Source organism: Taudactylus pleione, unplaced genomic scaffold (assembly GCF_031769625.1).
Source record: "Taudactylus pleione unplaced genomic scaffold, aTauple2 ptg000381l, whole genome shotgun sequence".
In the NCBI taxonomy this organism is placed as follows: domain Eukaryota; kingdom Metazoa; phylum Chordata; class Amphibia; order Anura; family Myobatrachidae; genus Taudactylus; species Taudactylus pleione.
The window spans coordinates 10,139,053-10,165,760 of record NW_028284782.1 but is presented as its reverse complement, the minus strand read 5'-3'; the positions used below and the strand labels follow the sequence as shown (position 1 = coordinate 10,165,760).

At 44.0% G+C, this 26,708-nt stretch overlaps 1 protein-coding gene across 1 annotated transcript in view; it reads left to right on the top strand.

The window, feature by feature from the left end:
- Positions 1-203: 203 nt before the first annotated feature.
- Positions 204-26,708, top strand: part of LOC148507866 (uncharacterized) — an 80,004-nt gene continuing 53,499 nt past the window's right edge. Inside the window, exons 1-4 of the mRNA XM_088445522.1 lie at positions 204-339; positions 16,844-16,889; positions 20,539-20,608; positions 25,989-25,991. Of these exons, the coding sequence (XP_088301648.1) occupies positions 204-339; positions 16,844-16,889; positions 20,539-20,608; positions 25,989-25,991 (255 nt within the window). The remainder of the gene's footprint in view (positions 340-16,843; positions 16,890-20,538; positions 20,609-25,988; positions 25,992-26,708) is intronic.

The window sequence follows — 26,708 nt, the reverse complement described above, 5'->3', positions numbered from 1 at the left end:
GAATATTGGTGGAAAAGTGACATGATCCCCAATTTGAGGAGAATGTACAGCACCTCCACCTGGGCTGCCTGCTGCTGTCTATCAGCGAGAGCAGTGTAACCAGCGGCGCTAGGACAGGCTGGGTGAGCAGGTAGAAGGGCCCCTGGAGATGGCTGCACCTGACGCATTGCTCTCCTGCTTCCTTATACCCTGCCTATCCACAGATGAAGGAGCCGTCTCCTCCAGCTACCACCCCGGGGCCCGGGACTCCATCTCCCACCCAGGTCACCGTTCAATGCGCGGATTCAGCGCCCCCAATGGCCAGCGAGGGACTTGCGGAGGAGCTGTGGCTGTACGGAGGTAGGAGAGACACACGGTACACGCTCAGAGCATCGGTCCCGCTGCTGCTTCTTCAAACCTTATAGCATCGTTCTCCTCATACCGCAGCGTGATGGATAATGCTCTCTGCACTGACGCCGCTCCGGCCATGTGACTCCCATGGGTGGTACATGAGGAGGGGAAGGGGGCTTAAACAGTAAGGTCAGACAGGGTTCCGTGCATTCTACTACATTGGAGGCAGTGTCAGATGGGCGGCACTCCTCACTGACAATAGGAAATCATAGCAGGGATTAGTTAGTTACACAGAGCCAGCAATTTCCAGGACAAGTCATGACAAACTAATAAAAGATGACAAAAACTAATATATATACTAGTGTCCCAAAAAGCAGTCTAACGTTTCTGTCCCATTAACCCTGCGTCAGGCGCAGCTGGCCTGACAGGCGCCACAAAGCTGTTCTCGCTCACCTCTCCGCCGCAAGGAGGCGTAGGGGTATCTCTAGGTGCTGTTTGAAACCCCCTAGTCAGTTTTCCCGCAGCCTGTGTGGAGTGCACTAGTGACCTACTTGGCCTCTCAGGCTCATTGCGCCCGAACTCGTCCGACTTTTGAAGGTACGTATTTTTATTTTCTCACAAGTTTGTGTATTTTGCACATTTTGCGAATGAAAATTACAAAGGTTGTGGGTATTTTGCAGAAATATGTAGGTTTGTCCAGGGTGGCCTCTTAGGCACACTGTGCCTCTTAAAATGTGGTATTTTTTGTTTTACTTGCTTTAAGGTCATGCTTGCCGACATTCAGCTCCCTCCTTCCGGGAGGGAGCTGAATGCCTGCATTCTGCAGGGGGGCGTGGCCGGGCTATGATGCCTTTTTGGGGTGAGGCCAGGGTTGTGACCGCACAATTGCGTCTTCGTGGCCCTGCTCCCTCTTCACAATGCTGGAAAAAAGGCATTGTGAAGCAGGGGGTGGAGTCACAATGACGTGATTAAGCGCGAATCGCATCATCAGGCCACCCCCCCCCCCCCCGCTGTGGGGTTTTTTATTTTAGTAGTAGTCCGGCGGGTAGGCGGCAGCCGGGAGGCCTGCCTGCCTTTCCAGGGGGTCGGGAGCAGCACCCGATATTCGGGAGGCTCCCGACCAAATCGGGAGGGTAGGCAAGCCTGTTTAAGGTTAATAAATGTGGTTTTGTGAATCAGATTTCCATATATTCTCTCTTTGTACATTATAATGAAGGTCACTGATCACTTTAAGAACATTAGAATTGAGTTAATTAGGTGCTAATGACTATTTTTGTAACAGGCGCACTGCGCCCAAACCTGGGAGTCCCAGAGGTGCGCCTGACGCAGGGTTAAGTGGTCTTGAAACATTGGTCACTTTTGTACAACATATTTGAACCTTGAAAAAATCTGAAGATTTTTTTTTTCTGGAACAGGTAAAAGGAGTGCACTACACAAATGTTATACAGGTAGTATATTAAATATTTATAAGGAGTATACCAATAAAAAATACAATCAATAGAAGTTAGTTTCCAACAAGGAAGATAGCAGTTCTGGAATCTGCTGATGTATTGACAAGAATTTGTAGGGCTGTCTTCTTTGGATAGTGTTTAAATTAGGGGTGAGCGGGTTCGGATTTCTGAAATCCGAACCCCCCCGAGCCCCCCCGATCCGAGTCCGATCCGAGTCAGGCTCGACTTTTCCCGCCTGACTCGGATCTGACATCGAGGCAAAACGTCATCATCCCGCCTTCCGAGTCTCGCGGGTTTTGGATCCTATATAAGGTACCCGCGTCGGCGCCATTTTCTCACTCGGCTGTGGACAGTGAAGAGGGAGGGTGGGAGTTAGTGCTGTGTAGTGTAGTGTAGTGTAGTGCTGCTGTTGTCCACTACTTCAAAGTCCATAGGGGCTGGCTGTGTTGTGCTGTGCTGCTGTTGTTAATAGGGGCTGTGTCCACTACTTCAAAGTCCATAGGGGCTGGCTGGACTGTGTTGTGCAGTCAGTTCCAAAGTCCTGTGCAGTGTCCCAGTCCTAAAGGGGTGCTGTAGTGTTGTCCAGGGGGTGCTCTGTCCATCAGGGGTGCTCCCCCCAAGTGCTAAAAAAATAATATATTTTCTGTGTTTGTGAATTGTGTGCGCAGTAGCCGCACGTGCATCAACAAAGTAGTGCCAAGCGTGCGCCTGTGTCATAAGTAAAGGGCCGGCTGGCTTGACCGTTAAGGGTGCTGTAACCCCCGAAAGTACACTCCAGTCCAAACCAAAAAAAAAATTATTTTCTGTGTTTGTGAATTGTGTGCGCAGTAGCCGCACGTGCATCAACAAAGTAGTGCCAAGCGTGCGCCTGTGTCATAAGTAAAGGGCCGGCTGGCTTGACCGTTAAGGGTGCTGTAACCCCCGAAAGTACACTCCAGTCCAAACCTAAAAAAAAATTATTTTCTGTGTTTGTGAATTGTGTGCGCAGTAGCCGCACGTGCATCAACAAAGTAGTGCCAAGCGTGCGCCTGTGTCATAAGTAAAGGGCCGGCTGGCTTGACCGTTAAAGGGTGCTGTAACCCCCGAAAGTACACTCCAGTCCAAACCAAAAAAAAATTATTTTCTGTGTTTGTGAATTGTGTGCGCAGTAGCCGCACGTGCATCAACAAAGTAGTGCCAAGCGTGCGCCTGTGTCATAAGTAAAGGGCCGGCTGGCTTGACCGTTAAGGGTGCTGTAACCCCCGAAAGTACACTCCAGTCCAAACCTAAAAAAAAATTATTTTCTGTGTTTGTGAATTGTGTGCGCAGTAGCCGCACGTGCATCAACAAAGTAGTGCCAAGAGTGCCCCTGTGTCATAAGTAAAGGGCCGGCTGGCTTGACCGTTAAAGGGTGCTGTAACCCCCGAAAGTACACTCCAGTCCAAACCAAAAAAAAATTATTTTCTGTGTTTGTGAATTGTGTGCGCAGTAGCCGCACGTGCATCAACAAAGTAGTGCCAAGCGTGCGCCTGTGTCATAAGTAAAGGGCCGGCTGGCTTGACCGTTAAAGGGTGCTGTAACCCCTGAAAGTACACTCCAGTCCAAACCAAAAAAAAATTATTTTCTGTGTTTGTGAATTGTGTGCGCAGTAGCCGCACGTGCATCAACAAAGTAGTGCCAAGCGTGCGCCTGTGTCATAAGTAAAGGGCCGGCTGGCTTGACCGTTAAGGGTGCTGTAACTCCCGAAAGTACACTCCAGTCCAAACCAAAAAAAAAATTATTTTCTGTGTTTGTGAATTGTGTGCGCAGTAGCCGCACGTGCATCAACAAAGTAGTGCCAAGCGTGCGCCTGTGTCATAAGTAAAGGGCCGGCTGGCTTGACCGTTAAGGGTGCTGTAACCCCCGAAAGTACACTCCAGTCCAAACCAAAAAAAAAATTATTTTCTGTGTTTGTGAATTGTGTGCGCAGTAGCCGCACGTGCATCAACAAAGTAGTGCCAAGCGTGCGCCTGTGTCATAAGTAAAGGGCCGGCTGGCTTGACCGTTAAAGGGTGCTGTAACCCCTGAAAGTACACTCCAGTCCAAACCAAAAAAAAATTATTTTCTGTGTTTGTGAATTGTGTGCGCAGTAGCCGCACGTGCATCAACAAAGTAGTGCCAAGCGTGCGCCTGTGTCATAAGTAAAGGGCCGGCTGGCTTGACCGTTAAGGGTGCTGTAACTCCCGAAAGTACACTCCAGTCCAAACCAAAAAAAAAATTATTTTCTGTGTTTGTGAATTGTGTGCGCAGTAGCCGCACGTGCATCAACAAAGTAGTGCCAAGCGTGCGCCTGTGTCATAAGTAAAGGGCCGGCTGGCTTGACCGTTAAGGGTGCTGTAACCCCCGAAAGTACACTCCAGTCCAAACCAAAAAAAAAATTATTTTCTGTGTTTGTGAATTGTGTGCGCAGTAGCCGCACGTGCATCAACAAAGTAGTGCCAAGCGTGCGCCTGTGTCATAAGTAAAGGGCCGGCTGGCTTGACCGTTAAGGGTGCTGTAACCCCCGAAAGTACACTCCAGTCCAAACCTAAAAAAAAATTATTTTCTGTGTTTGTGAATTGTGTGCGCAGTAGCCGCACGTGCATCAACAAAGTAGTGCCAAGCGTGCGCCTGTGTCATAAGTAAAGGGCCGGCTGGCTTGACCGTTAAAGGGTGCTGTAACCCCCGAAAGTACACTCCAGTCCAAACCAAAAAAAAATTATTTTCTGTGTTTGTGAATTGTGTGCGCAGTAGCCGCACGTGCATCAACAAAGTAGTGCCAAGCGTGCGCCTGTGTCATAAGTAAAGGGCCGGCTGGCTTGACCGTTAAAGGGTGCTGTAACCCCCAAAGTACACTCCAGTCCAAACCAAAAAAAAATTATTTTCTGTGTTTGTGAATTGTGTGCGCAGTAGCCGCACGTGCATCAACAAAGTAGTGCCAAGAGTGCGCCTGTGTCATAAGTAAAGGGCCGGCTGGCTTGACCGTTAAAGGGTGCTGTAACCCACAAAGTACACTCCAGTCCGAACCAAAAAAAAATTTATTTTCTGTGTTTAGCCGCACGTATATATCAAATCGATATAACATAAATGGAGGACCAAACTTTCTCCGATAAAAATAAAATAGAGAAAGATCAAGAACCACTTCCTCCTAGTGCTGAAGCTGCTGCCACTAGTCATGACATAGACGATAACATGCCATCAACGTCGTCTGCCAAGGCCGATGCCCAATGTCATAGTAGAGGGCACATACAATCCCAAATGGCAAAGTTCAGGAAAATGACCTTGAAAAAGACATTTAAATCAGCTGAAGAGAAACGTAAACTTGCCAATATGCCATTTACGACACGGAGTGGCAAGGAACGGCTAAGGTCGATCCCTAGTATGTTCATGACTAGTGGTTCAGCTTCACATGACGATGGAAGCACTCCTCCCACTAAAAAAATCAAAAGAGTTAAGCTGGCAAAAGCACAGCGAAGAACTGTGCTTTCTAAGAAGATATCACAAATCCCCAAAGAGAGTCCAAGTGTGGTGGTGGTTGCGATGCCTGACCTTCCCAGCACTGGACGGGAAGAGGTGGCTCTTTCCACCATTTGCACGCCCCCTGCAAGTGCTGAAAGGAGCACCCACAGTCCACTTGCTGATATGCAAATTGAAGATGTCACTGTTGAAGTACAACAGGATGAGGATACTGGTGTAGCTGGCGCTGAGGAGGAAGTTGGCGAGGAGGATTCTGATGGTGATGTGGTTTGTTTAAATCAGGCTCCGGGGGAGACAGTTGTTGTCCGTGGGATGAAAAAGCCCATCACGGTCATGCCTGGGCAGAAGACCAAACATTCCACCTCTTTGGTCTGGCAATATTTCTATCCAAATCCGGACAACAACTGTCTTGCCATATGTACCATATGTAAAGGTGAAATAAGTAGGGGTAGGGACGTCAACCACCTAGGAACATCCTCCCTTATACGGCACCTGCAGCGCGTTCATAAAAAGTTACTGTCAAGTTCAGAAACTTTGGCTCAGACCGTAAGCAGTCCAGGGACACCTAAATCCCGTTGTCCTGTTGTATCCAAGCGCCTGCAAACCACACCGTCAACTCCCTCCTCGTCAATTTCCTCCTTAGTCAGGATCGGAAGTAGTCCTGCAGGCCATATCACTGGCATGACTGACTCTCCTATCCGGGATTCCTCCGGAGGATCCTGCATTGCTACGCCTACTGCTGCCGCTGCTGCTGTTGCTGCTGCTGCTGGGAGTCGTTCATCATCCCAGAGAGGAAGTAGGAACACCACTACTTTTACTAAACAATTGACCCTCCAACAGTCCTTAGCGAGGAGGATGAAGTACGACAGCAGTCATCCTGAAGCAAAACGTATAACTGAGGCCTTGACTGCTATGTTGGTGTTAGACGTGCGTCCGGTATCCGCCATTAGTGCAGTGGGATTTAGACAATTGATGGAGGTAGTGTGTCCCCGGTTCCAAATCCCGTCTAGATTCCACTTCACTAGGCAGGCGATACCGAGACTGTACAGAAACGTCAGAAAAAGTGTCCTCAGTGTCCTGAAAAATGCCGTTGTACACAATGTCCACTTAACCACGGACATGTGGACAAGTGGAACAGGGCAGACTAAGGACTATATGACTGTGACAGCCCACTGGGTAGATGTATCACCTTACGCAGCAACAGCAGCAGCGTCACCAGTAGCAGCATCTCAGAAACGCCAGCTCGTTACAAGGCAGGCTACGCTGTGTATCACCGGTTTCAGTAAGAGGCACACCGCCGACAACCTCTTAGAGAAACTGAGGGAAATCATCGCCCAGTGGCTTACCCCACTTAGACTCTCCTGGGGATTTGTGATATCTGACAACGCCACCAATATTGTGCGGGCATTACATCTGGGCAAATTCCAGCACGTCCCATGTTTTGCTCACACAATAAACTTGGTGGTGCAGAATTTTCTGAAAAGCGACAGGGGCGTGCAGGAGACGCTTTGGGTGGCCCGAAAAATTTCTGGCCACTTTCGCCATTCAGCGACTGCGTGCCGAAGACTGGAGCGCCAGCAAACACTCTTGAACCTGCCCCGCCATCACCTGAAGCAAGAGGTTGTGACGCGGTGGAACTCAACCCTCTATATGCTTCAGAGGATGGAGGAGCAGCAAAAGGCCATACAAGCCTATACATCCACCTATGACATAGGCAAAGGAGGGGGTATGCACCTGACTCAAGCGCAGTGGAGAATGATTTCCGTGTTGTGCAAGGTTCTTCAGCCCTTCGAACTTGCCACACGTGAAGTCAGTTCAGACACTGCCAGCTTGAGTCAGGTCATTCCCCTCATCAGGCTTTTGCAGAAGCAGCTGGAGAAAGTGAAGGAGGAGCTAAGACGGAGCGATTCCGCTCGGCATGTGGGACTTGTGGATGAAGCCCTTCATTCGCTTTGCCAGGATTCCAGGGTGGTCAATCTGTTGAAATCAGACCACTACATTTTGGCCACCGTGCTCGATCCTAGGTTTAAAGCCTATGTGGTGTCTCTCTTTCCGGCCGACACAAGCCTGCAGAGGTGCAAAGACCTGCTGGTGAACACACTGTCAGCTGAAGCGGAACGTGACACGTCAACGGCTCCTTCTTCATTTTCTCCCGCAACTGGGGCTGCCAGGAAAAAACTTAGGTATCCTAAGCAACCCGCTGGCGGTGATGCAGGGCAGGCAGGACCAAGTTTGGACATCTGGTCCGGACTGAAGGACCTGGCAACAATTTCTGACATGTCTACTGTCACTGCATATGATACTGTCACCATTGACAGAATGGTGGAGGATTACATCGGTGACAGCATCCAAGTAGGCATGTCAGACAGTCCATACCTGTACTGGCAGGAAAAAGAGGCAATTTGGAGGCCCCTGTACAAACTGGCTCTATTTTACCTGAGTTGCCCCCCCTCCAGTGTGTACTCCGAAAGAGTGTTTAGTGCAGCCGGGAACCTTGTCAGCGAAAGGCGTAGGAGGTTGCTTCCACAGAATGTGGAGAAGATGATGTTCATCAAAATGAATTATCAGCTCTTCCAGGGAGACCAGCCTCCAGAAGGTACAGAGGGACCTGTGGTGGTGGATTCAAGTGGGGACGAGTTAATACTTTGTGAGGATGAGGATGTACACACTGAAGAGGGTGAGGAATCGGTGGATGAGGAGGATGAGGATGACATCTTGCCTCCGTAGAGCCAGTTTGTGCAGGGACACATTAATTGCCAGCTTGTTTTGTGGGGGCCCAAACGAACCAATCATTTCAGCCACAGTTGTGTGGCAGACCCTGGCGCTGAAATGATTGATTTGTTAAAGTGTGCATGTCCTGTTTATACAACATAAGGGTGGGTGGGAGGGCCCAAGGACAATTCCATCTTGCACCTCTTTTTTTCTTTGCATTATGTACAGTTTGGGGCCTAGTTTTTCTAACTGCCATCCTGCCTGCCACTGCAGTGTCACTCCTAGATGGGTCACGTGTTTGTGCCGCCCACTCGTGTCGCTTAGCATAGTCATCCAGCTACCTCGGTGCAACCTTTTGGACATAAAAACACTATTGTGAGGTGTGAGGTATTCAGAATAGACTGGAAATGAGTGGAAATTAAGGTTATTGAGGTTAATAATAGCATAGGAGCAGAAAAACCTACAAATTCTGTGATTTTAGCTGTTTTTATGCTTTTTTTCAAAAAAATACAGATCCAAAACACAAAACCCAGAACCCAAAACACGGAAGGGTGGTTTTGGCAAAACCAATCCAGATCCAAAACACGAAGAAAGATCCAGATCCAAAACCAAAACACAAAACACGAAAAGTGGCCGGTGCACACCCCTAGTTTAAATCACCATCAAGTCGGAACTTCAGGCTTGGAAATCTTCAAGTATATGATTCCTCTTTGGAGTAGTTGTCTAAAAAATACCCATTTTTTTTAATAAAAAGATAGTGACAACCACTTTTTGTTCAATCCTAAACAGATTCAACTTGTTGATACATCAGCAGATTCCAGAATTGCTATCTTCCTTGTTGGAAGCTAACTTCTATTGACTGTATTTTTTATGCTATACTCCCTCTAAATATTTAATATACTATAACATTTGTGTAGCGCACTCCTTTTACACTGACAGGGGGCCTAAAAGGAGGTGCAGCTGGTCTTAATGCATTGAGTTTAAATTGGAAACAAGGTTTAGCTCATACCGCAATTTAAGGGCAATATGTTTGTATATATATATATTTTCAAGTCCCAGTCGCACACTTGTAAATGAATGTCCAGCGGAGTGCCAGGTACATACAAGGTAAATGTGCATAAAATATACTATATATTATATATACACACACACGCACACACAAGTACTATATGTGTATATATATCTGTGTGTGTGTATATATACATATTATATATGTAATATATATGTGTGTGTTTTTAGATATAATATATTAGTCTACACTATTAAAACAACATACACATGTACATCATTGCCTGTATTAAAATACACACTTCAGAACTCTTCCTTTGAACTCCACATCACATGTGCCATATTGACTTTTAACTAGCGCTAGCCATCATTTGGTATTGTGTAGTTGCCAGGGCTGTTGAGACAGCCACGGGGCCTGGATACTGAAGAAGGCATGGCTAAATCAGGGAGATGTGGCCATGACCACTCCAGTAAAAAAAAATATATTATGCACAATGCTGGGTGGTGCAAAGGAGGACACCCGTCCCACTCAGCAGCTGGCCCAAACCACTCCAACAGGCTCTGGCCCAGGTAATTAGTAACCGCTCCTCTCCCCCTCCCCAATCGGTGCCCCTGGTAATAATATCCTTCACTGACCTAATCTCCCATACACAACACTCCAAGCAAGGGATCTGAACACTAAACTTCATATACCATATTTAGGGGGAGTTGTATCAAGCCTTGGAGAAAGCTAAAAAGGAGAAGTTGTCTAAAGCAACCATTCAGCTTCTTTCATTTATCTAGCATAGTGGGATATTTATCAAAGCTTGGGGAGAGATAAAGTACCAACCAGTAAGCTTCTAACTGTCATTTTTACATGCTGTGCTTGAAAATTTACAGAAGCTAATAGGTTGGTACTTTACCTTTCTCCACTATATCTCTCTGCAAACTTTGATAAATCTCCCCATGTCTTTGAATTGACAGAAGCTGATTGGTTGCTTTGGACAACTACTATACTTTATCTCTCTCCAAGCCTTGAACCATCACCCTGACAGACACTTTACTTATGAGCTTAGTAACAGTGTAATGTACAGTATGCAGTACCTTATGCATTTAAAACCAACAATGCACAGCACGCCATTCAGGGTGTTGAACTCCAACCTCATGCATCACAGACAAACACTTAACACAGGTATACTAAGGGGGTAGCAGGAACTTTCTCAGTACTCCCCTACTAACCTGCAGCCACACACTGCATAGATCTGCCTGGCTGCAGTGGCCTAATCGAATTACAACTAGCTTACACATAGTAAGAATTACTCGGCTTCCTACACAGTAGAAAAAAGCTTGTGTTAAGTGTTTGACTGCGGTGCATGATGTTGAGAGTTAGTCTCCTGAATGGAGTGCTGTGCATAATGTTATTCAGGGAGATTAAACTGAAAGTTATTATTAACTATTACTATTATTATTAACAAGGTGCACATATCCCTTGTCCGAAACAACGAAGTCACTTTATTTCCAGGTTTGAACGCAGTATTCTTAATTTGGGTGCACGATCATCGGACTAGACATGTGCAAGTTCCAGTTTGCCTCTCCTAAGAACTTTCTGTAAATGTAGCTCATACTGTAGGCTACAATGGTATTAGCTACCGGAACCAATTGTAGCAAACTTCCTAATTAAGCAGCCCCCATACAAACCTATGCTACTTTTCCGATCGAAAACAGAGGGACATCCTCTTCATACAAATAGGGCATAATACATTTTTGCTGGAATGCTCAGAAGACATCTGTCTTTTTAAGTATTTCTGTAAAAATATTGTTAATATTTCTGGGTAAGTTTCACTTTCTCCAGTGATTGCTGTGTTAGCCAAATAATAGTCTAGGCATAAAACCACGACAACTCCCTTAGTGTGTACATCCATATAGACACAAATTCCCTTTAGAAAAAGTAGTTCTAGAAAATAATTAATCCCTATCCCCTTATTAGGCACCATACTGAGCTGTAAAAACACCATATATATTCTGACACTGGGAATGGGCTTCATTAGCTGTGCAATTTCAATGCATAATTAGCTTCACTCAAATTATAACTCAACTTTTAACGTTTATTTTTTTTACTAATATATACCCATTGTATTTTATGCTTTCTTAGTCATAAAATCCCAATCACAACCCATGATTGATTGTTTTATTTTTAAAACAGAGTATATGATGTGTGTTTGTAAATGAGCTTTCAAAATGTATTTATTTATTTATTAACAGTTTCTTGTATAGCGCAATATATTCCGTTGCGCTTTACAATTGGAAACATTGAACAAAACTGGGTAATAACAGACAGACATATAGGTAGGAAGGCCCTGCTCGCAAGCTTACAATCTATAGGGAAATAGGCAATGATACGCAAGGATAGGTGCTATATATTGCATTTTGGTCCATCCAAATGCAGAGTTTCTTGGTGGGCTGTCAAGTCACACAGGAATGTCAGCCAAATGTTAGGAGGATGTGAAAGAAAAACAATGTGTGAGGTTGTGTGTGGACTGTGCAAGGGGATGTAATTAGATATGGAAGCTACGAAGGTTATGTGGGCGGTTGTGGACTCTGATAAGCTTGTCTGAAGAGGTGAGTTTTCAGGGAACACGTGAAGGTTTGGAGACTAGAGGAAAGTCTTATTGTACTTGGTAGGACATTCCACAGAGTGGATGCAGCCCGAAAAAAGTCCTGTAATCGTGAATGGGAGCAAGTAATGCGTGGGGATGAGAAACACAGATCTTGTGCTGAGCGGAGAGGATGGATTGGGAGATATTTTGAGATGAGTGAAGAGATGCATTTTGGTGTGGTTTGGTTAATAGCCTTATGTGTAAGTAAAAGTATTTTGTATTGAATATGGTACAAAACTGTCAACCAATGGAGGGAGTGACAGAGCGGAGCAGCAGACAATGAACGTTTGGCAAGGAAGATCAGCCTCGCAGCTGCATTTATAATAGATTGTAATGGCGTGAGCCTGTTATTGGATAGACCAGTAAGGAAACTCTTGCAATAGTCAATGCGGGAAATAATGAGTGCATGGATTAGAGTTTTTGCAGTGTCTTGTGTGAGATATGGTCAAATTTCGGATATTTTTTTTAGATGTATGTAACATGATTATGAGACCGATTGAATGTGGGCAAGGACAGTTCACAGTCAAGGATGACCTAGGCAGCGAGCTTGTGGGACAGGGTGGATTGTCGAGTTATCAACAGTGATGGAGAGATCAGGTTGGTAACTGTTGTTGCCCGGTGGAAATATAATTAATTCTGTTTTAGAAATATTAAGTTTGAGGTGGCGAGATGAAATCCAAGATGAAATGGCAGAAAGACATTCAGTGACACGGACCAATACAGATGGTGACAAATCTTGGGAGGATAGGTAGATTGAGTATCATCCGCATACAGCTGGTACTGAAATCCAAAAGAGCTGATTAGTTTGCCAAGAGGCATGGTATAGATTGAGAAAAGCAGAGAACCTAAGACTGAGCCTTGCTATACTCCAACTGATAGAGGTAACGAACAGTGAAAGAGCGATTAGATAGGTATGACGAGAACCAAGAAAGAGCTGTGTCCTTAAGACCTAGGGATTGTAGTGTTTCTAAGAGAAGAGAGTGGTCAACAGTGTCAAAAGCAGCAGAGAGATGTAGAAGAATTAGAAGTGAGTAAGGGCCTTTAGCCTTAGCATTGACTAGATCATTCACTACCTTAGTCAGTGCTGTCTCTGTGGAGTGTTATTGATTATTGATATCACTTTTAACACTGCATATGTTTTGAGATCACATTATTTAATATAGTTGTTTGGTATTCACTGCATATTTATTTATATATAACATTTATCCTACATAATGAATTTTTAGTATCTGGAGAGTCAATCTATATCATAGGTGATAGATTGATAATACCTTGTCAATAGTGAATCCTTGATCGTCCATCTATTGGACAAACCTGAGTAGACTCTAATATAACATTAAAGAATGATCATGTGACCAGCCCTGACGATTTTTTTTACTGATTTTTGATCTTAATATGTCAATTAGGATAGTCTAATATTAACTTTATAAATCTTTAGAGGGATTATAATTAATAGACTGTTGAGGAATATTGTTCTTTCTCTATATTAAAACCAACAGAGACATCGTTCTCTGAGATTGATTGTCTTAGTCTGCTAACTAATATGCCACTCGGTAAGCGATTGATGATCCTTGACATACCACGTCACTGGCCCTGGTACTAGCATGAGCTAGAGGGCGGGACTTAGTAACGTGGCGCGATGTGATAGGTGCTTTTAGACTGACTGACATCCCGCTTGCCAATGATACGATCGCGAGTATATAAGGCAGTTCCGGTAAGCGGCCTCGGTTAGTGGCGCACCCTGTTGCCACTCAATATGATAAAAAACATTTCAGTTGCTCTTCAATGAAAACCTGAAAGGGCCTGTCAATAATTATCTAATGCGTACAGAGATTAGAATGTATACGATGTGATGAACCTGTAATTACATTTTGGAAGTAACTTCTCCCTTGCTCCCCAATAGGAGGGTTTGTTATGGTGTGTATGAGAAGCAGGGAGATCTGAACTAACGCTGTGCACAAAATTTGCATATATGTTTCCCATGAGCACCTTTATGAGACTAAGGAGCTGGTTCATATAAAATCAGTACTATGCTAAATGTGACAAACTTAATATGTGTATATCCATAATAAAAGTGACACAGGGAAGAAATATTAATCACTTTAATAAATATACATCAATTTTGATTGCTATAATCATATAAGCAATCATTGAACAATACTCACTAATTTTTGATCGTGTTCATCTGTTTAAAAACTGACTTAATTGTTCAATAGTAATTACAGTACTTATTCAGTATTGGCATTTATAAATGCTAACTGTATATAAATAATACACATGTATGCATATATGCTGGAACAATGGCAAGCAACAGGCATTTAGGATCAATATACATGGCATACCTTATATAGGATAAGTGCCATACATAACGATATTGATCCGACATATGGTTATGTGGTAATACAGGGGCGTTGCACATATTTTATTCACTGAATTTATTACTTTTCACTCTTTAATCATTTTAAATTTTTGCTGTTCATTTGTCTTGTTAGACAATATTAATTAAATTAATAAAATATATATTATAGTTTTTCCAGTGCACCACTTTAGGCATTTCTCTTCCTTCACTTTCAAAATTTTGAAGTGGGTCCAATAAGTTGTGTGAGTTAAGAAAGTGTGTGAGATGGGTGTAGACAAGTAACTTGGAGGGGCATGGGAGATGGGACGGTAATTAGAGAGTGTGTTAGGGTCAGAATTTTGTTTCTTCAGAATGGGAGTAATCACTGCATGCTTGAACAGAGTTGGAAAGATGCCAGTGGAGAGAGAGAGAAAGATTACAGCTTTTAGTTAGGGTTGGGATGAGCACAGGGGACAGAGCTTTACTGATTTGTGAGGGTATAGGGTCAGGAGGAGAGATAGTAGAGTAGGAGGATAATAATAGTGTAGATACTTCATCTTCATCTTTGTGGGGTCAAATGAAGAGAATGTGCCAGAGGGTCCAGGTATCGAATTGAGCAGGTCACTGGCTGAGGAAGAGCATACCATTTAATTTTGGATCTTATCAATCTTGCAAGATCTTGTGCACAGATAATAGCAGGTGGGTTGGGTGAGGGAAGGGTAAGAAGCAATTGAAATGTATTAAAAAGTCGCTTTGCGTTCGAGGCTTGAGCAGAGATCAGAGATTGGAAATCAGTTTGGCAGTGTCCAGAGCATTACGATAAGGGTTGTAGATAGACTTATATGTGAGGAAGTCACTAGGTGTACGAGATTTACGCCACTGACTGTCACACTCTGCTCAAATTGTGTGACTTACTTACCATTTGCTGCAGGTCAGGATTTCTGCCTGACCTCGTTCAAGATCCATGCAGTGACATCATCTTCATGCACTATGTCAGCTGGTAGCATTCTTCCAGTAAGAATGCTCCCTTCCTCAGCTGACCTCAGCAGCCTATCAGGGACTTGCAGAAGAGTCATATTCCCTGTGAGAACTCCCATTGGTGCCTGAGCAAAGTGTTGCTTCCTAGAGATCAGTTCTAACCTGTGGCTTCTTTGTGCAGTATACCACCACTGCTATCAGGCTCATTTACCAGACTGCAGTGTTCCTGTGTTATTCCATTAACCTGTTCCTGACCTTGGCTTCGTTTGTGACGCTGAGTTTGCCTGACCCCTGTATTGTATCTGATATCTGGTTTTGACTTCGGCTATTCCCTGTGACCTGTTTACGCCTGTTCCCTGGTACCGTCTAAGTCTGTTTGTTTCTGAACTGGCCTGTTGACTAAGCTATACGTCTTCTCTGCTTCATCCAGAATTACCTAGCACCTGTATAAGGGAACCTATTCTGAGGGCCGCAACCTGTGTGTCGGACGCAGCCAAGCCCATACCCTCTTGCGAGGGTCCCTGGTGAACACCGCCGGCACATTAGACTCCGCGCCTCAGAAATAGGTCACGCCAATCCCCAAATACGGGTTGCGTCCATAACCATCCGGGAGTTGTGACACTGATGTTCTACTTTACGTGAGCGTTTTTGCAGATGCCTTGTTAATTTAGAATGCCACGGTTGACATCTAAGTCTATGTGGAGTGTGATGGGTAGCTGGAGCTACTTCAGTGTGGGCTTTTTCTAGAATCAGGTGTGATGCAGCAGTCTCAGGAGTAGTGAATGTAGAAATTGATGAGAGTAGTTGTAGAGAGGTGGATAGTTGTTGGAAATTAATAGCATTAATATTTCTGTGAGTTTGAGAGGCTTGGTTGATTTAAATTACATTGAGGTTGATGTAATAAGCTTGCAAGCAGGGTCCTCTTACCTCTATGTCTGTCTGTTATTACCCTGTTTTGTTCTATCAATTTTCCAATTGTAAAGTGCAACGGAATATGCTGCGCTATATAAGAAACTGTTAATAAATAAATGTAAAGGAGAAGAGTGTGCAGGTGATAAGGTTGTGATCTGAGAGAGGGAAAGGAGAATTAGTGAATCAGAAACTGAGCATAGTCTGGTGAATACAAGATCAAGACAGTGGCCACCCTGATGAGTAGAGGAGTCAGTCCATTGGGTGAGGCTAAGAGAGGAGGTTAAATAGAGTAGTTTGGAAGCATGAGATTGTGGACTGTCAATGGGGATATTGAAATCACCCATGATGAGGGTGGAGATGTCTGGGGATAGGAAGTGAGGGAGCCAGGCAGAAAAATGTTCCCGATGGTCACTCAGCCAGCCAAGGGCATCGCAGATTTTCTAAAGCTGCGTCCTTGGGTCAGTAATGCATATCCATCCGCAGCTGAATCACCCCCTCTGTTCTGCAGTGATTTCTGAAACTCAAGTGATTTTGGAAGCTACCCTGATATACCCCATTCCAAACAGTATGAGAATACGCTCATTTACTCCTAATTTGCATAGTTATCCACGTTATAGGCGAGGACAATGTAAAAAAATGAGGGTTGCAGGTGTACTGTACTTCAGGGTGCAGTCTTCAACCTGCCAACGCCGGGTATCCCAGCTAGTGTAAAATAAAATATGTAAAAAAAATGCTTCCAAACTACTCTATTTAACCTCCTCTCTTGGTAAATTTTAAAATGTTGTTCTTTTTCTATTCTCTCTGTGCATCAAATAATGTTCTTTTTTGAGAGCTAAGATAAGCCTGCAGTGAAAGCCAATATGCTTTTCTGCTATCTGTCACGATAGATTGTTATTTTTCAGAAGTTTTCATTAGGATTTTCTAAATACAATTGGGTCACTGCCAACAGTGATTGTCTTTTACACATATGCCAGTGAAAAGCAATGTACTATATACTCTTTCAGGTTCACCTACAATCACTCATGATGAAGAGAATGGATCAACTCCAGGGTAAGTTCTCCAAAAACATGTGTGTGTAATAAATACATTGTTTTGTCCTCCAACCCCACCCTCTCTTTGTTTTCTACTCCCCTTCCTTCCTCAAGATGTTGTTGTCTATCTGGTACAGGTTGAGTCTCCCATATCCAAATTTTCCGAAATACGGAATATTCCGTAATACGGAATAATTTTGGCATGACTGAGATAATGAAACCTTTTCATTTTTGATGGTTCAATGTACACAAACTTTGTCTAAGGCACAACATTATTAAAAATATTGTATAAAATTACCTTCAGGCTGTGTGTATAAGGTGTATATAACACATAAATGAATTTCATGTATATTCACAAACTTTGCTTGAGCCACAAAAATATTGAAAATATTGTATAAAATGACCTGCAGGCTGTGTGTATAAGGTGTATATAACACATAAATGCATTCTGTGTGTATATTTGGGTCCCATTCCCAAGATATTTCATTATGATATGCAAATATTCCAAAATACGGAATATTCCGTTATCCAAAATACCCCTGGTCCCAAGCATTTTGGATATGGGAGACTCAACCTGTATGAATTTCAGCAGTGAGATCTTTAATAATGGGATCCGGTCAATAACCCGGCAAAGGGGATGCCGGCTCTGTGGGTCCTTTTGGAAAGAGGAATGGTATCTCCATTCCCTCAGACACTCTATGGTTGCCATCTGCTATTAATTTACAATCTATAGTGCGCTCATCTGCAGTCATGGTTTACCGCAAAGCTTGGCTAGAATTTATCTCTAGATCTGAAGAGGTTTCTCTCCCTTACACTGACTTCTCATTGGCGGGACTGGTGTTCCTTATACCAAACTTAGAGTTTGATCTCTGGATAGTCAGGGGAGTACTCTACTTCACAGGTTCTCAAACTCGGTTCTCAGGACCCCAAACAGTGCATGTTTTCCATGTCTCCACACTGAATCAAGTGAAATAATTAGCTCCACCTGTGGAACTTTTAAAATGTGTCAGTGAGTAATGATTACACCTGTGCATCTGCTGGGTGACCTGCAAAACGTGAACTGTGTGGAGCCCTGAGGACCAAGTTTGAGAACCACTGCTCTACTTTAATGAGGTCACATCGGCAGGCTTTTTATCATCTTTCACCTAGATCCAAATGCAGTACTCATTTCCTCATAGAGAATTTTAGAAATTCCTTCAACTAAGACACTGGCTATTTAGTATTACACAATCCCCCCATGTTATGTCAACTCCACCTCATTATATGCGAGACACATTTATTACAGCAGACAGCAAGGGTAGCATCTCATGGTGGTATTCCCTCTTGATCCAATCCCTGAAGCTGCTAAAATTATCTTCCTTAGTGAAGTGTAAGGCCGACTTATCTTGCTCCTTTCGGAAGATGAGTGGAACTCTGTCTTTCAGACATGCTTTTGCCTGTCCAAGTGTATTTCCCATACAGAACAATTTTACAAACTTCTCCGCCGTTTATATTTAACGCCAGTTTTGCTGCATACAATATGGCCTTCCACATCCAATTTATGTTGGCGTAATTGTGGTCATGTCGGCTCTCTACTCCATATTTTTTGGTCCTGACCAGCATTGTCCGGCCTTTGGGCCTCAGTTTTTTAGTTGATTTTCACAGTGCATAATACTCATATAACTCCAACCCTTTTACTAGCTATATTTCATGTTTATCGAGGACATCTTTCTAATAATGACTGTTATGTTATGGGACATATTCTCATAACAGCTAAACTTCTCATAGCCCAATATTGGCGTACATCCTATGTTCCAAGTATAGATGTAGTGGAAACCAATGTTCAGGCCCATTATGAATTTGAGGTAGCGGGTTCCTCGTACTCATCTTCGGTCTTTAGCCCCTATATACGATGGTTTGGGTGGAGTGAGTATTGGGTGGCAAAATTACCGAGCACACGGAGCGGGGCCTCTTTGTCCAGCACTTGACGTTGTTATTGGATCCTTTATATTTTACAGTTTCACTGCTCTAAACATAATCTCCTCTTGTACTTGTACTCTAACAAGTTTATTTTTTTTAAATAAACATATTCTTATATGATATGTTTTTCTACTGGTTACATATAAAAGATGCTATATTCTGTGTTAACGATTCTGTCGTGGTCTATATTGTTTGTTTTGTATACAATTTATGTACCTCCCCCCTGTACCCTCTTTCCCCCCTTCAATGTTCCCTTCTTATTTTGACTCCCAATCTTTTTTGTTTGCTTATTTTATATTTACCAATTTGTTATTTGAAATAATGTTATAATAATAATATTGAAAAAAAAAAAAGAATACCGGCGCCAGAATCTGGACACTTGTCAGAATCCCGGCACCAGCATCCCAAAGGTAAGTAGTGGGGTTGGGGAAGGGATGGGTTAGGCACTAGGGGGAGGGTTAGGTTTAGGGTGTGGGGAAAGGGAGGTTAGGTTTAGGCACATGGGGGGAGGTTGGGTTTAGACACATGGGGGGAGGTTGGGTTTAGGCACCGGGGATGGAGGGGTAGGAGAAAGGTTAGGATACCTACCGATACATGTTGGTATCCTAACCCTGTCGGGATCCCGTACCCAACCCTTAATAATAGACCCCTAAAGTTTAATATGTGGAGTTAGTAGTGAATATTATTTCCTTAGATGGAATTAAGTAGGACGTGATCTAGTACATATAAATATATGCTGAAGTTGAGATGGTAGATAATGGTGGTTCAACCTCATACCAGGGTTCCAAATGGTTGCACAATTGTTGGAGATATAATGTAGGATTGCTGTGGTATGTCAGATTCAATTTATTAACCAGATACTATTAATTGTGGTGGTTCAGTATTTTCATAGTTAGAAGCAATTTGCATAGCTGAATTTATGACATTATACGATCCTATTTATATTCTTATCTACTTTGAGTCCTATGGGAGAAAAGCGCTATATAAATAAGATTATTATTATTATTATTATTATTATTATCTTATCATCTCTGACCTTGGGTACTGCAACCACTTTCTAGCTAGCATTCTCCTCACCTATTTGTCCCTATGTTAATGCCATATTAAATGGCCCAGAAATCCTGAAATCCTATCTTGTCAGTCAAAATCTACCACGTCACTGTACAAATTCCTACACTGGTTCCACATTTTCTCCAGAATCCAATTCAAATGACTCATTCTTACCTACAAAGCCCTCAACAACACCCCGCCCCCTTCATACATCTTAAATCTCATCTCAAAGTACACTTAATATCGCCTTAGATTTACATCTGACTTGTGCCTCGCTCCCAGACTGGTTCTACCCTCATATGGAATTCACTTACCTTATGTGACTTACCTCATCAGACTCACTCACAGCCCTAAAAACTTTAAACACTTTCAGTACCTCAGTCAATTTGATTTAACCATTTGCATTTAAGCATGGATATCCTTAAAACTTGGACTGTAATGGAGGTGTTTGGGAACTTCTGATATAGTAAATTCTTTCAACTGTTTATTCTAAGTATTTTAAGGATTCAGTTTTAGTATTTATAGGAGGACATACTTTAAGTTCCGTCTGTTGTATGGTTACCAGCCTCCTTATCAGTTTCTGATACTTATGTAATTTATAGTATAGCAAGTTCTTATCCGCTGTGTTTGGATATTTGTCTTCACCTTTAAACCCATAGGCATACCAGGTCATCTGATACATTGCAGGATATCTCTAGTGGGAGCCTGGAACAGAATGCGTCACTACAGGTAAAGATGATACTTGTCTGAGTGATGTGTGTGTAAGAGGGGCAAAAAAAATATGCAATAGCTAGTGGGTCAGACTTAAATGCAGATATGTATATAGTCATGGTATCTGCTCATCTCTACAAAATATAGTGGCAGGTATCTGTCAGGTTGCAATTGAAGCAGGGCAGGGACCTGTAGGTGAGGATGAGGTTGCTTCAGTCCTGCATTTTGCTCACTTCAGTTCTGCCTCTAGATCATGTACTTTGGCACTAATTCACACACCCTGTGCCACATCACCAGTTGTACTCAGGGCCTGATTCAGAGAGGTACGCTTATGCCGCCGCAGCTGCAAATTTGTACGCAGCAACTGTGCGGAAATATGCAAATGTCACAGCCGCCGGTTATTGTATTGAGATGCCTACCCGTGGCTTTGCAAATCCAAGCAACTGCGTACAAAGATGTAGTTTGGTCGCAGATTAGTAGATTATTGGACTTCTGAGTAACCCTAGAGTCGCGCAGAACGGCCGTGGGAACTGAGACACCGGCGCCATTTTTACTACATACGGGATTGTTTTTCCAGGCAGAGGCACGCAGTGAAAATGGTTGCAACATGCCTGCGCTTGAGTCGCCACCTCCACGTTGCCATCCACCAACGGCCGCTGCCTGTCAATTACTTTGCGAATAAATCCTCACATTGGTAATAAATGAAAAGTGCGACTGAGATGCCTGTGCAGACCACCGTAATCATTGAGCTGCATAAACTTTGGCATTGCGTCCATCTCTGAATGAGGCCCTGGCTCTTTACAATGGCATATTTTCCTCAAAGCAAACAATAGTCATTTAGTTCAGTGGTGAGCAACCTGCTAGATTCTGGGGACTTCACATAGGGCCTCTGACTTTTCCAAAGATCCACATAATATGTTTTCTTTTTAACTTTGGTTTAATAAAACCGTAGCTCAACAATATGCTTACAATTGGCATGATCTCAAGTGGGTAATTGGACTCTTATAGGGTAATCCAATTACTGCTGATGTGCATCGTCACAAAGCTCTGCTGCGCACATATCAGCCAGTTTCATTACCTTGATGTGGTGCAAGGCAAAACTTACAGTACGGTTGGAATCAATGTTCCGACACATCGTGTAAATTGCAGTGATTGAATCGCCCCTGTAATATTATTACTGGGAGCCTCCATCGCTCATGTTTTTCAGTGGAAAGCTTGTGAAACCCAAGACAGCTTTAGCGGTGCTGAAAATCTGCATCTGTCAAGAGCTGTGACATCATGGAGATATCACTAATCCCTACAGATCCTGGGCATACATTGGCACCACGTATTAGGAATACTTGCTACTAGTCAGGGCTCCAAATTATTGGTCTTCTGCTGTCATAACAAATAGAAGATACTTCCTCCATCAGTAGTAACATGTAGCAGAGGTGGCCAATAACATTTTAGCAGATGTGGTAATGCCAGTGATATTTCATCAGTAATAGTGTGTCCTGGCCCTCCGTAAATTGGCCTGCATGGGTCAGAAAGTGTGGACCACAAGTTAGGCAGTAAGATATATTATGAAAAATCTAATTTGGCTTCTTTATTCCAAGACCACACTTGGAAAAATTACAAAAGTCCTCATTACAGAGAGGTGTATTTCTCCGTTCTATCTTTCCTGCATTGTTCCAGTTATGTTATTCATGCAAGAGTATTACAGATTCTCCACTAGCCACTGTTCTGGTACATCTATTTTTTTTAATCCTTCTCTATAAGCTCTATAATTAGTCATTCAGCATCTTGTGCTCTGTGCTTTTCTGTTGGGTTCTTCAAGACTCAGCACAGCACTGTTTGGGCTCTATATTTCATCTGTAAGGTCTCAATAGCCCAATTAGGCATTCTATACCTAAAGGTTGTCATATGAATGACAACCGTGTATTCTCAGAATTAGTTTTGTGCTGTTTTGTAACTTTATATAGTTTTTGTGATAGGGTGGGCTTAAGGGGAATCAGTATGATTCCATTATTGGCTACTCCTAGTAGTGCTGCCTAACCACTAAACACTCTGCCTGTAAGTAGCAAGGGTGCTGGGGTTAGGACAGAAGTGCAGAGGTTGCATAATCATGCCCCCATCGCCGCAGACCTCCATTCAGGGAGCCAGGGCATAGCCATGCCCACATTTATTACAGTGGTCTGGCCGATCTGTTGTTGGCTTTAGTAATTGGTGCCATAAGTTGTAGGAGCATAGTAACTGCCACCAATAGACTTCTTTAAAGGCACTTGGAACCACTTGCTTTTGCATATAGAGTGTAAAAGTGCTGCTAAATTTGGCTGGATCCTCCTGACTGCATACTTTCTATTTAGACTGCTAGCTAAAGGACATAGGCCCTCATTCAGAGCCACTCGCTAGCGGCAGTACGCTCGTTCCGAGCGATGTTCGCACATCTGCGCATGCGTACGGTTTTTAGTACGCATGCGCGAACCAGTCAGTGCGGCCGAAAATCGTTGGTACGCAATATAGCGAGGGCCTGCTATTTTGAGTGACAGAATGAGGCATATGTGGGTGGTAACAGGGGAAGGTGCTTGAAAACGGGGAGTGGAGATCCGAACGCAGGCGTGCTTAAAGGTCAAAACGGGCGTTTTAAGGGAGTGCATAATTAATACAGCAGCGTCATTGACCACGTCACTTGGTTTTTTTTAACTCAGAACTGCTCGCAAAATAGCGGTTGAAAACACCAACCACAAGAATAGCGAGCAGTTCATACGCTGTACGATGTACTCGATTAATCTAATAAATAGCGGACATGACGTATGGTGCGTGCGGCCAGGGGGCGTTTTTATCAAAAAAACGAGCGTATGTTTTGCTCGCTCGTTCAGACTTAGAGGTGGGAACAGACTGCAATTTGCGAACGGATCATTTGAATAGCCACCCCTTGTTTTTGAACGAACGACCACAAATAGCGAACGGCTCTGAATCAGGCCCATAATGTTGATTCATAATGCTGGGTTCAAAACAAGACAAACAGGGGTTGGATGAAAGGGTATCCACTTATAGATATACAAATGAGAGCACGATTACGACATTGCTGTCGTGCTCTCGTTTGTATATCTAGTGATGTGCCTAGACTGAACGTTCACTCGTTCAGTCCAGGCACATCCCTCATCCCCGCACATCCCCTCATCCCCGACAAGATCGTCAGGTTGACCAGCATGTACGGGCGATGTCGGAAGCGGCCAGCGGGCACGGGCATCGCTGGTCGCTTCTGACCAAAACATGCCCGATGCATGCGGGATTTGCAAGTGATTACACGATAACAATGTCGTTATCGTGCAATTGTCACGGCTCGAGGTATTTAAAGGGGTGGACCCCAACTGGGTTGTGGTACAGAGACACCAGGACCAGGAGAGAGTTGGAATTTAGATGGTTTAATATAATTCCTTTGCATACAGTTAAATGAGAACTAATGAGAGATGGTAAATATAGTCCTTAGTGCAGGGATGCACAACTGTAGACACTGCAAAACAAAAGGTAAAAAGTCTCTGAGGTTCAGGGGGTACTGCGGAGAAGAACTGTAAGGTTGAATGCTGTAGAACTTGAAGATACGTTGAATACTGGAGGGTAATTGAATATGACTCCTGGATGTATGCAGGACTGGGAAATGAACTTGAGTCAGATTCCGGGATGGAATATACTGGATTGGGTGAAGCACTTTGAATAGCACGCCGGGATGTAGTGCATAGGCCCCACTCTGGATTCCACTGACAGGAGCGACCGGCGACTCAGCAAGGCACGATGACATAAGCGCATGGGGAGATGCAGAGGTCTCAGCCGGAGGTCTCTAGCACGGTTTTGGACAGTACCCCCCCTTTTAAAAGTGGACTCCGGACACTTCCTAGGCTTGTGAGGAAACTTGAAGTGGAAGGCTTTCAGAAGAGCAGGGACATGGACGTCAGTAGCGAAAATACAAGTTCATTCTTCTGGGCCATAGCCCTTCCAGTCAATGAGGTATTGGAGTCGTCCATAGCGACAGCGGGAATTCAGAACCTTTTGGATCTTGAATTCCTGTCCACGCTGAGTGTGGATACCAGGTGTCTTAGGGAGAGTTCTTTGAAATTTATTCAAAACCAGAGGTTTCAGGAGAGATACATGGAATGAATTAGGGATTCGTAAGACAGGAGGTAACTTCAACTTAAACGCCACTGGGTTGATAACCTTTTCCACTGAAAATGGACCGATGAATCGTGGGGCAAATTTCATAGACGGAATGCGAAGTCTAAGATCTTGGGTAGACAACCATACTCTGTCCCCAAGTCAGAATTTCGGGGCGGCTCGTCTCTTACGGTCTGCAAACTTTTTGTAGCATATGGAGGCCCTCAATAATGAAGAATGGACCTTGTCCCAGATAGCCGTCAGATGCTGGAGGGTCTTTAACAGCTGGTACATCAATAGTCAGTACCAGTGGAAACTCAGGGAGGCGAGGATGTTGACCATACACAGTATAAAAGGGTGTGTTCGCAGTGGAGGAGTGATAGCGATCATTATGAGCAAACTCGGCTCAAGGAAGTAGTTCCAACCAGTCGTCTTGTGAAGATGAAATGAAGAGATGCAGGAACTGTTCAAGGTCTTGGTTCACCCTCTCTGTCTGCCCGTTGGTCTGAGGGTGATAGGCCGTGGAGTATTTAAGTTTCACTTGCAGTGCTGAACACAGGGACCTCCAAAACTTGGCCACAAACTGGACTCCTCTGTCGGAGATAATATCTTGAGGCAGACCGTGCAAATGGAAAATTTCCTTAATGAAGAGCTGTGCAAGCTGGGACGCTGAAGGCAACCCCGTTAAAGGCACAAAATTAGACATTTTGGAGAACCTGTCGACGACTACCCATATGGTATTGTGGCCCTGTGATGGAGGCAAGTCCGCAATAAAGTCCATGGATAAATGGGACCAGGGCTGTCGAGGGACAGTCAACGGATGCAACAGACCGGGCGATGTTCTTCTAGAAATTTTGTGTTGAGCACACTTGATGCAGGAAGCAACAAAATCTTTGACATCGGTTTTTAGCGTAGGCAACCAATAAGAGCGTTGAATGAACTTGACAGTCTTCTCTACCCCCGTATGTCCAGAAAATCGGGAAGCGTGAGCCCAATGAAGTAGCTTCTTACGAAGATCCGGAGCCACGAAGGTCTTTCCCTGTGGAGGATCAGACGTAAGCCTGGTAGAGGCAAAGGATGTGGGATCCAGAATTGGAGGAGGAGGTTCCGACTTGTTCTCTTGTTCAGAATCCAGGGAGCGAGATAAGGCATCAGTCTTAGTATTCTGAGGACCTGGACGGTAGGAGAGTTTAAAATCAAAACGGGAGAAAAACAGCGCCCATCTGGCCTGTCTGGAGTTTAGACAGCGGGTTGTCTGTAGGTAGAGCAGGTTCTTATGGTCTTTGAAGACTGAAATGGGGTACGAGGCTCCTTCTAGTAAATAACGCCATTCCTCTAGCGTCAGTTTAATCGCTAGGAGTTCTTGGTCTCCAATGGGGTAATTCCTCTCTGCAGGTAGAAATCTTCAAGAGAAAAAGCAACAGGGATGTAACTTGCCATCATCAGATCGTTGAGAGAGAACAGCTCCCATCCTTTCCATAGAGGCATCTACTTCAAGGATGAAGGGACGGGTCACATCAGGCTGTTTCAAAACTGGCGCTGAGATGAAAGCTTGTTTCAGCTGGTGGAAAGCCGAGATAGCCTCAAGAGACCATGCACCGGGGTTAGCACCTTTTCGAGTGAGAACTGTAATAGGAGCCACCAACGAAGAGAAGCCCTTGATGAACTTGCGGTAGTAGTTGGCAAATCCTAAAAACCGCTGAATGGATTTCAAGGTAGTAGGCAAAGACCAGTCAAGAACGGCTTGCAACTTCTGTGGATCCATTTGTGGACCGGTTCCGGAGATAATATATCCTAGGAAAGGAATGGTTGAGGTCTCGAAGGTGCATTTCTCTAGTTTGCAGAAAAGCAGGTTTTTTCTTAAGCGAAGCAAAACTTCCTTGACTTGGGAACGATGCGTCTGAAGGTCTTGGTAGAAGATTAAAATATCAACCAAGTAGTCTACGACTGACTTGTATAAAAGGTCCCGGAAGATCTCATTAACGAA